Below are 10,784 nucleotides of genomic sequence, written 5' to 3'. Positions count from 1 at the left end.
CTGACATTTTGAACATTTGCACCAGTGATAAATATTATTCATGAAAATATTTCACCTGCTTTCAGTTTTTCTCCCTTTAGAATCATCAAAGAGGAAAAAAGAGCCAACATGATATAGAAATGTGACATCAATCTAGCCACATCACTTTATTCTATCCACACAGTGCATTTCCTTAAAACACTATATATAATTTAATATCAATATAAAACTCCATTTGTGTATATAAATTATGCATTCAATACAGCAGCTCTGATAGGCTATATATACTATTAAGCTTTGGTACAGTGGTACATTGACGTGAGTGAGTGGATGTGTGTGTATGCGTGTGAGTTCACACAGGAACTTAAGTGTCGTCATTCCGTCTGCTGAGGAGCGATCAGTACTGAGCGTTCCAGGCCGGGGCGCTGAGGTTGGCGCAGCTGGGAGGGTGGCAGCTGCTGTGGTGGGAGGGTGGCGGCACCACGCAGCAGTAACCCGCCTCCCCATCAACCATGGTCACAACTTTACCTTGGGGATACGACATCGAAACGCCTCCCTGAAGAAGGCAGGAGAAGAATGGGAGGAAAGTTGGAGAGAAAAATCTGCAACCACAAGGACTTTGTGAAGTGTGAAGTGCTTGGCTGTTGTTCTGGAGGCCGATGCAGAACGACACCTTTGGGTGGTGGGTGTTTACCTGGACCATGCTACACTGATGAGAAGCCATTGGCGAGAAGGTCCCCAGCACAGCCTGAGCCTGATTGTGTGAAGACTGCTGCTGCGGCCCCACAGCAGGGGCGTAACCTGCTGCAAACACACACACACGCACACACACACATAGTATATATAAGATTATAAACAGTGAGTTTCACCACTGCGCTTCAATTAGCAGCAGGTTAGAGCGGAAATCAGCCATGAGAGTCTTACAGCATTGTGAGTAAAATGAGCTGATGCACCACGAATAAAACACACAAATTTCCTTGAATGTGTATCTTTTTAAATTATGTAAATGTTATGTGGGTTGTAGGCGATAAAATATACATCTGCTGCAAACACCTTTATAGCTATAGCGGTTATATTCACACTGATTTATTATGTCCTGACTTCTCTTTTTCAGTTTTTTATTTGTATTTGTTTGAATAAAAAAAAACCCAACAACACATGATTTTCATAGCTGCTGGCGCTGATTTTGGTTGGAGGCATTTTTTAGTTTGAGTCAATTCAGTTCTTACTCTTAAATCTTCATTGCCGATGATGAAGAATAACAACAAATAAATAAATTTTAAAAAAAGTACAGCCTGAGAAATAAATTTAAATTTCTTTCATCATTCCAGGTTGTCTTGTTGATTGTCATATCTGCTCCGTTATTTTTTTAGTCTTAATTCATTTGCATATTTCCTTTGCCTGGTGCTTGGAAGGTGTCGGGCTGACGGCGGCTGTTTGTTTCAGAAGCTCTTGCTCATTTAGGGACACCAAATCCTAAAGCGACGGTTTGGAAACAGGTGTCTCCTATTTTTTTATTTTTTTATTTTTATTTTTTGTCTCTGCGTCGAACAGAAGCAGCAGGAAAAGAGACCGGTTCACTGTGAGACCCTCAGACTACATCTCTGACAGTGTAACGGCCCCCTCCTCTGCTGCCACAGTCTGAATCCGTCTCAAACACACACACACACACACACACACACACACACACACACACACACACTCGGTGGACATACCCGTTGGTGGTAATGCTTGGCTGTGGGTGTGCTGGCTTGGTGAGACAGGCCTGCATGGGTGCTGAGCTGAGGTAGGATACTGGCTGTAGTAGTATATAGGCACCTATGGAGAAGTAAAATGAGAAATAAAAGCTTTATATTTTTATTTTTATTTACCTTAAACTCTTCTTTTGTATGATTGGAATTTGATTGATTCAGAATCCCCCCGCCCCCCTTCCGTTCTCCTTGCCGGTGACTGGTAATGATAAATACCTGAGGCGAGGGCTGGCAGTAGCTGGGGTGGTTGGGAGCAGGGGGGGGAGGGGGAGGAGCTGCATAGATGTATCCCTGACTGGGGGGGTAGAGGGGCGGGGCTTCACCTGGCGGCTGACAGCTCACGTGAGCGAACTGCGAGGACAGCTCCTCAATCTGTCGACCCGAAAGAAAGAAAAGGAGGTCAAATCTCGTGCGGACGATGGGGAAACCAGAGGTCAAGCGCAAAGGTCGTCTCCGCGACGACACGTACTGTAGAGTACGGCTGTGAGGGCGGGACGGGCAACATCTGCGGCGCCGTGTAGGAGACGGACGAGTACTGGACCAGCTGAGATAAAGACACAAAACAGAGATGTGAAAAGGGGCGGGGCTAATGTTGGGACACTTCCTGCTAGCGTGCCGACGCTACCTGCTGAGAGGGAGCGCCTGGAGGATGAGCCTGGCTCCTGATTGGCTGCTGACTGTCTGGGGGGTTGTACACAGCAGGGGTTCCATCAGGGTTCAGGAAAGGTTGCCCTGAGAGGTCAAAAAAAGGTCAAGTGTGACAGATGTCCGTGTCATCTCACCGGTGTGTGTGTGTGTGTGTGTGTGTGTGTGATACTCACCAGTGTGTGGGTTCACTAATATGCTTCCTGGAGGGATCCCGTTCTCCTTGATGTAGTTGGGAGCCGGTTCTTCCACCACGGATGGGGAGGAGGCGTGGGGACACGCGCTCGGCAGTCGGAACAGAGTGATGGAGCCTGAGAGAAGAAGAGCGACATCATCTCAGCACGTAACAAATTCACATTTCATCGTTTTTTTTATCGCATCACTGACGACACTTTTCCACCGTGGCCTGACATGCATTCCGTGAACGAAAGCTTTCTGCACTTGACGGGAAATTTTTTTTTCCTTCTCGAATATGTGAAGATGACTCGAGGTGTTTGTGTGAAACTTTACAGCTCTGGGTGCAAAGATTCAAGCAGCGATTTGATTTTTTTTTTTACACCAGAAGAACTTCAGCTTCTTTTTTTTTGCTTTTTTTTGTTAATTAGATGCTGCATTATTTATAAGAAAAAAAGCGATTTTTTTTTCTCCTCCCCCTCCCGGAGCGACGGTCCAATGAAATCTTTGAATACACACCTTTAAGCTTCGCCACACATTCAGACGTCGCTAAGTGCGACGCTAACGTCACGTTTATAAGCAACACACACACACACACACACACACCTGAACCACCACCACCACGTGTTTCCAGGCTGTGGTTGGGAAGTTGGCGCGGTTTGGGAGCGGGACTCGTCCATTGGTAGGAGGAATCAGAGTCTATGCTGCTCCAGGGTTGAGGGTCGTTGCCATAGCGACAGTCGGTCTCGATGCTGCTCTGCCTGCTGCTGCCTGTCCAGCTGGAGCCGGAGTTGTCGCGGCTCCCCCTGCGAGGCACATCCACAATTATCCCACAAAACTCGCGTTGCTGCTTCGACAGTCGCGCCCATCCGCGTGAGCGCCACGCCGCGCGTAACGAGGCGCCGCGAATGCTAAGTGACAGAAATCTAAAAAATTAGAATCCCTCCTCTAAAAAAAAATTTCCCTTGTTAAATTTTTTTTATTTCACTTCCTAGAATCCTTAAAGCCCCCCACCACCCCACCCCCGTTCTGAAATAGATCTTTTCGGTTTCCGCTGCAGAACGGCGCTGCAGCCAGGCTGACCGGATTAAGATGATAGATGATTGTGCGTCTGTGCCGACAGGCCTCTACCTGAAGAGCTGCCTTTTCCTCTGGGTCTCAGCATATGGATTGTACTCCTCCACAGCCCTGCGCACCCACACACACACACACACACACACACACACACACACACACACACACACACACACGGACATATATTAATGCTTTCATCTAAATATAATAAAGCTGAAGAGGCAGGTGGAGCGACTTCGCAGCAGTTTAAAGTTACCTGATTTCTGCCTGGGCGCTCTCCTGGGTGCAGAGTTGCTGTTGGAAGTACAGCGAGAAAATAAGTGAGTCTCTCTCTATCTCTCTCCACCATCTGTCTCTAGATCAGATCCGCCTGTCGCTTTTCCTTTCCCGTCTCACCTCTTGGTTGAAGATCCTGTCTCGTGCTCGCTGGTATTCCTCCTCCCTCTCCTCCATTGACTTGCTTTGCTTCTCCCGTAAGGGGTGAAGTCGGGTCTGCGGCGAGGAGAAACCAGATCAGGCAAAGAGGACTGGGAGGATAAAATCTGTTTGGATTATGGGAGGAAATTTTGTTATAGAGGGCTTTTAGAAATAAAGACGCCGAACGGACCTGGTCGTCAGAGCTGTTGTCTCTCTTCAGAATCATTTTCCACCGGTGGATCTCTTCCGTCTTGTCTTTTTGGACCTGGTCGATGAAGCGCTGCTCCGGTCTTTAAAAAAAAAACACAAAAAAAAACAAGCGAAACCCGTCGTTACTCCACAATAGACGCTCGATGACATGCACGTGTTCACAGATTGTGTGGTGCGTGCTTACATGCGTGTGCTGCTGGTCCTGTTGATGATGACAGACTTGCCTGTATGGTCTACATTGTGCTCCATGCCAAAGTAGGCCGCCACCCGATGGACCAGCATGCGGTGGTAGGACGACATTTGAGGGAACTTTTTAAAGGGGCTAAAACGAAATGGAGATGTGAAGCAGGATGTGAAGAAAAGAAAATATAATAGATACAGAAAGTCTCGGATTTCTTCCCCCAGGGGCTCAAAGACCCCCACATCAAATACAAACGATTCAGTGAATTAAACAATCAGCAATATAAGGAGAAATATAATAAATCTGCAAACAAATCTACAACAAGCATAAAAATTCGGTGTAAATATTATAAATATTTCATTTTCAGGCAAATGAGTGTTCAAGGTTATGTGCTCTCCTTCACACACACACGCACACACACGCACACACACACACACACACACACACACACACACCTATTGCTGGCGATGTAGTCGATCATGTCCTGCTCCAGTTTGAGCAGCATCATGCGGTCTCTGGTGTTGCTGTTCAGAGTGTCGATGATAAACTGGTGCAGGTCTATTCCGGTGGAGTCTGTGTACTCCAAGCTGGACTCTGAGGTGGGTAAAAAATAAAAAAAAGGAAAAAAGAAGACTGCAATATAAAACAACCCAGGAGAACTACATCTAAATAGTGGCACTGAATCCAGTTTTATTAGGTTTTATTTGCCTTGCCTTTTATGAGATATCAATCACAGGCAGATACACACAAAAACAAACACACACACGCACACACACACACACACCTTTGGACAGTGAATGTTTCTTTGGCTCTGTGCTCCTCTCTTGCTCTTCCTCCTTAGAGGGCGATCTCTCGTTGTCATGGCAGCGAGATGAGATGTTGGCATCTGATGATGCCTGAGAGGGAAGAAAATTAAGAGTAATCTGAGAGTGGTGATGAGGAGGATGATGATGATGATGATGATGAGGCGGAGGAGGAGGAGGTGGTGATGACTGATGTGTGTGTGTGTGTGTGTGTGTTACCTGGGTTTCTTCAAACGGTGATGAGTCCTCGCAGACCGCCATGCTCCGCACCAACTTTCCTTTGGCCTAAATTACACACAAACACCGGTTGGTGGCGTCGGGTGCGTTTGATATTTCGGGGGGGGATGATGAATTATCTCAGCTTACCTTCACCTTTTTCTTTGGTTGCACCTGGCTGCAGTGTTTCTGAGGAGGAGAACGCAATTTATCACGGTGGCGGCGTCGGACGCACAACTTCAACATCAACATGTCTGCCGCGACACTCACCTGCTGCTCCAGCTTCTTACAACCCCCATCCTCCTTCTGATCACACGAGGGCACGCATGGCGAAGGGGCGGGGCATACGATGATGTCACACGATGTCATATCTCGGGGTTTCACGAGGAGATCCGTGCTTTCTGCAGCCGCGTCGGTCATCCTTCTAAAAAAAACACAAAACGACACCGATGAAGTCGGAGTGTGTGTGTGTGTGTGTGTGTGTGTGTGTGTGTGTGTGTGTGTGTGATCTAGTTTTTGCCTGCGTTTGCATGAGTTTGGAGCGAGAGCGTCGTTCCCACCTATTCGGAGTTTGTTTACTGGAGAGTCTCGCAGGTGAATGATGAGGTCATATATCCCATGTTCCCACAGGGCATTCAGAAATGCAATTATCCTCTCTCGCCTGCGTTCGCCTCCTCGACTGCTCGTCTCTCTAACGGCTCTTTACTGGTCAACGGGAAAAAAACAGCCTGAGGAGATTTAAAAAACACAGGAGAAAACACACTGTTAGTGCACAGAAAGCACACACACACACACACACACACACACATCTGACAGCACTAGAACTGACATCAAGTCTGGATGCGAGCAGCAGACTCTTTCTAGGTTTTCCCAAAAAGCGCTTCTGGCTTCAGAGCTAATTGCTGCATAAATTGTGTTACTGTAAGCGCGACCGTGTGTGTGTGTGTGTGTGTGTGTGTGTGTGTGACAGAAACTCACAGCTCTGTGCCTGGACGTGGCATTTCCTATTTACATGTGTGTGTAGCCCATGTGAACACATGTCTGGTGTGTGTGTGTGTGTGTGTGTCCTTGAGCTTTTCTTAGAAGCAGCAGCTGTGGAGTATCATCCCATCAGTCAGGACTGATATTCCCAGAATGCCGAGAACAGCCTCTTATCTAAGTGGTGCGAATATCGCCGGGACCAAAGGGACAGACGCGTGGCGGCGGCGGTGGCAACGGAAGTGGCATTCCACCATCTTTTTTTTTTTTGTTGTTTTTTTTTTTCCAAAAGGCCAACTGCGTTCAGCGGGGACACATTCTGCTGTAACGCGGCGCTCGAGGGGACGCTTTTTCCTGTAACACCTGGGACAGAATAATGAGCTCAGAGCAAGCCAGGTCCCACAGCATGGTTATTCAACACCCGGGTGGAGATAGCGACAGTTTTATTTTTTTCTTTGGTTGTTTGTTTTGTTTTTTTACAAGACGACATCTCTGTCGGTCCAGGTGTGACCAAAGAGGTTTCTCACCTTGGGGAAACACCTTAAACAGAGACAACCATAAGGGATGTAGTCCAAAAAGATAGTTAAATAACCTGGATGGCCTACATGTATGCCGACGCCACCGTGGACCCTGACCTCTGACCCCTACAGAAGGAAATTACTCCCAATAAAAATGTGCAAAATAAGCACTGGACTGGGAATCTGCAGGACTACCAGGAGATAGGCGGACAAAGGGGAGAAGAATGACTGTGAGAAGGGGAAAAAAAAAAAAGGATGAATGGAAGCGAAGGATGAGGGGAGATGAGGAAACAGTCTGCAGGGACTGTAAAGGTGAAGAGGGGTGATGGGAGGAAGAGAGAAGTGGGGAATTAGCGACAGAAAGGTTTCGGCTTGCGGCTCAGTCCTCGGGTTTTTCATCCGACAGCCTGGAAAGAAGGGATTTGAAGCGCTGCGACCAGTTTTTTTTGTAGTTTTTTTTTTTGAGCTGAGCGCTGCAGAAGCGGCCGGCCGCCCGGGGAGAAGGTGCGACATGATCATTAGCGCGTGACGGATGGTGGCGGGGAGGCAGCGAGCGCCAGTACCCACTACATCATCATCCATCTGCTGCTTTTCGCCCAAAAAGCCTCCAACCGCCTCAGAAGCCACCTACTCACCAGGACACCTTTCTTCTGCAGCCAAAAGCGGCCTGGCTCGTCCGCGATGGGACTAGACCCAAAAACTACTTTAGATGGTCATTGTCAGCCAAATCAGATTATTTAAGTGTTTACACCCCAACACAGTCTAGTTTGTAATTAAGAGCAGAGATTAAAAGAGAAAAAAAATCTTTGAATATCAACTCCTGCATCACTTTGAGGTGTTTTTAACGTCCTACCTTAAGATGCTCGGGGTTTATAATCCTTAATTTTTATGGTGTTTGGGTCTATTTTCTTTCTTTGCTCCTTTAAACCATAAAAATAAAGTAGAAATCATCACCGCCTGTGGTCACAGAAAGCTGTCTGAAGCTGCAGCGGAGCCTAAGAGGGGATTTTGTGTTTTTATCCTTCAGCTCTGTGCTCATTAGGAAATGATTCAGTGAGGGACTAACACTCATAGAGCAGGTCCGCTTGGTTTAAAATCGTAATTGGGAAATTTGAGGCAAAGTCTGAGGCTTCAGTGCTTTGTTTATCCATAATCTATTCAGGCTTTGCCCCCCCCCCGAGCCTCTAATTGGCCATTTTCCTTCTCTGTCTTACAGAACATATCGGGTTTTCCCTTTTTTTTCTTCTCCCCCCCCCCCCCCCAAACCGCTTTATGTGTTTGCATATCTTGTGGTGTCTGCCTCACCTTTAAAAAGGATTGCAGCTGAATTATCTCCAGCCTGCATGGGCAGCTGTTCGTTTTATCTGGCTGCTTGGAACCCAAGTCAGTAAAAAAAAAAACAGTCAGTAAAAAACAGGTCATGGGTTTGCTTGGTTTTTTTTTGCCCACCAACCAGAAACTAGGCTACACGTGTGGAAAAATTGGTTGCATCGTCCTTTGAGTCATCAGCACCTGTGCAGCCACAAGCAGCGCCTGTGCCTCCGTGGGTTGCGTGCGCGGTGGATGTGGTGTTCTGCAGCGGAGCGCAGAGGAGACGTGGGTGATGGGGTTGGAGGGTGATGGGGTGTGGGTGGGGGTTACCTGCATGTACCGGCATTTGAGGGTTACTTCATCCAAAGTGTCTACATTCTAAAAAAAAAAAAACTAAACACCACCACCTGAGATGTGGGGTTTGGACGCAGGAATGCGCGCTCCAACAAACAGGTGTCGCGTCCACGCGCATCTCCGTGGCTCCCCGCTGACCCGTTTAACGGGACGGAGCCGTTACGCACGCATGATCGGGCTGGTGTGATCTACTTTCGGGATTGGCTAGATGACAGAAACCGATGGGAACCGCCTGTGTGTGGTTGTGTGTGTGTGTATGTGTGTGTGTGTGTGTGTGTGTGTGTGTCGCATTACCCTGACCCACGTTAAGCTGACCCACGGGGGTTATTTTTACATCCGAAGGAAGGAGTGGACCTCCTGCTCCCGGACTTCACTGTGCTGTCAGTTGCATGTGGAGACACACAAGCTTGGGGTTGGGGGGTTGGGGGGTTGGGGGTGGGGGGGGCACGAACACACACCCGGTATCAAATATAACGAACTATAATCAGAACGGGACTTTTTCTGTTTTCTTTTTTCACGGATGAGGATCATTTTGTCACCATTTCCACACACAAAAAACCAACCAGAGGCAGAAGTTCAAGACAAGCCATCGCTCCACGGAATGAATAAATAATGTATTCTCCACGGAAACGCCACTGATCACAAATATTTTATATCGATCAGTCATTCATTGACACGCGTGGGAGGGGGTTTATCCGTGGATGCCATCGCGCTCTCCCGACGCGCCGATTCTCCATCAGGTGTGACCGATTGCGTAAAAAGTGCGAACCGGACGCGCCGCACCGGTGATCCGGCGGGACGCGTCCATCTAAGCCGATCAAGGTGTTCGATTGCCCCCCCCCCCCACCACCACCATCACCACCACCACCATCACCACCACCACCACCACCATCACCACCCCCCCCCCCCTAGCGTGTCCGTGAGGTTCTTACCGTGAGGTGACGATCCGTCCGTCCGACTCTCCCCTCTGCGCGTGTTTACTGCGAGCTCCGTCGCTCCTCCTCCGCTTTTTGCCCGTCTCTCCGTCTGTGCGGGAGGGGGTAAGGGATGTTGGGTGGGTGTGGGGGGGGGGGGGGGGGGAGGGTCGACAGCTCTGAACCCCGAGCCACGCGCCCACACGCGCGCGAGGAATGCAAGCGAACCTCCCACCCCCACCCCTCACAAACCCCCCCCCGGCGCAGAGACTGCCCCCCCCCCCCACTTGTTCTGTCTTCATCTTCACGTCATTTCGATCAAATGTTCGTTAGTGCGACAATTCCAGCAACATCCAAAGCTGGAGCACGAGGCAGATACGGACCAATCAGAGCCGTCCAGGGGCGGAGCTACATGGGAACACCTGTCTAAAAGGGGGGGGGGGGGGGCACAGGTGCCCTTTAATTAATCCTGATATTATCCTAACGTCCCGTCCGCTTGTGTGAAATGTGTTTGAATGATTGCCACTGCAAAATACAGGTGAAGTCTTTATTGATTATTAACGATCAGCTGATTTCATTCCTTGAGATTTCAGTCACGTGTTTTATTTTTTTATTCCACCAGGGAGCTGATCTGTTGGTGAATCATTCCCCCCCCCCCCCATTCGCTTGAACATACATTATTAACGCTCTCAGCATGTTTTTGTGATATAATTTTAATGCTCTGCGTGTGTAAGTAACTCACATCCTACTATGGCGATGCCGTGACTCTCCCCCCCCCCCTACCTCCTTGCTCTGACTGGTCTGATGATGACATTTCCCACATAGTCCCAGTCCGACCAGTGAAAAGTCATGTGGGGAATGTCATGTTCATGCCAGAGCGGGCCATGGCGTCACCATAGTAGGCCCAGTGTCGTCTTTCAAATAAGCCTAAAAGTCTGATCACCTGTTCCTGGATTTCTACAAAACGATGTTGAAATTGTGTTTTTCCTGCATGCAAACAGAAAAAAAAAACACAGCAGCATTAAGAATAACAGACTCAAGTTAACTAAATTCTTCTTTATTCCACAATAATAAACTAAAAGCACTCAGAGAGGCCGTACTGCTGCAGGTGTCTGAACAGACCGCTTCCCATCAGCATTCAGGACCCCAAAAAACAGTAAATATGACGTGCTCCTTAGCGTGTAAAATAGGTGCAGAGACCACCGATTGTTATTATCGTCAATAAATATTTAAAGTGCATTTGAATTTCTGAACCTGCA

General features: G+C 48.2%; 1 protein-coding gene across 4 annotated transcripts; it reads right to left on the bottom strand.

Annotated features, from left to right (window-relative positions):
• Positions 1–109: 109 nt before the first annotated feature.
• Positions 110–9,625, bottom strand: arpp21 (cAMP-regulated phosphoprotein, 21). 4 transcript variants are annotated; one of them, XM_068332987.1, is made up of 20 exons: positions 9,544–9,625; positions 6,011–6,178; positions 5,721–5,874; positions 5,601–5,639; positions 5,454–5,519; positions 5,216–5,327; positions 4,887–5,025; positions 4,435–4,572; positions 4,231–4,330; positions 4,020–4,115; positions 3,880–3,917; positions 3,681–3,737; positions 3,156–3,355; positions 2,552–2,686; positions 2,356–2,462; positions 2,200–2,274; positions 1,947–2,102; positions 1,695–1,797; positions 674–783; positions 110–535 (listed from the first exon to the last, which is right to left on the bottom strand). In XM_068332987.1, exons 3-20 carry the CDS (start codon positions 5,868–5,870, stop codon positions 377–379), a joined length of 1,980 nt encoding a protein of 659 aa, XP_068189088.1. In that variant the 5' UTR covers positions 5,871–5,874; positions 6,011–6,178; positions 9,544–9,625; the 3' UTR covers positions 110–376. The 4 variants fall into 4 exon arrangements, with proteins under 4 accessions (XP_068189088.1, XP_068189089.1, XP_068189086.1 ...); XM_068332988.1 differs by having other exon boundaries at positions 674–780; XM_068332985.1 differs by having other exon boundaries at positions 110–783.
• Positions 9,626–10,784: the final 1,159 nt, after the last annotated feature.

This window comes from Antennarius striatus, chromosome 14 (genome assembly GCF_040054535.1).
Source record: "Antennarius striatus isolate MH-2024 chromosome 14, ASM4005453v1, whole genome shotgun sequence".
In the NCBI taxonomy this organism is placed as follows: domain Eukaryota; kingdom Metazoa; phylum Chordata; class Actinopteri; order Lophiiformes; family Antennariidae; genus Antennarius; species Antennarius striatus.
The sequence above is the reverse complement of the archived record's forward strand: the minus strand, read 5'-3'. Positions and strand labels throughout refer to the sequence as shown.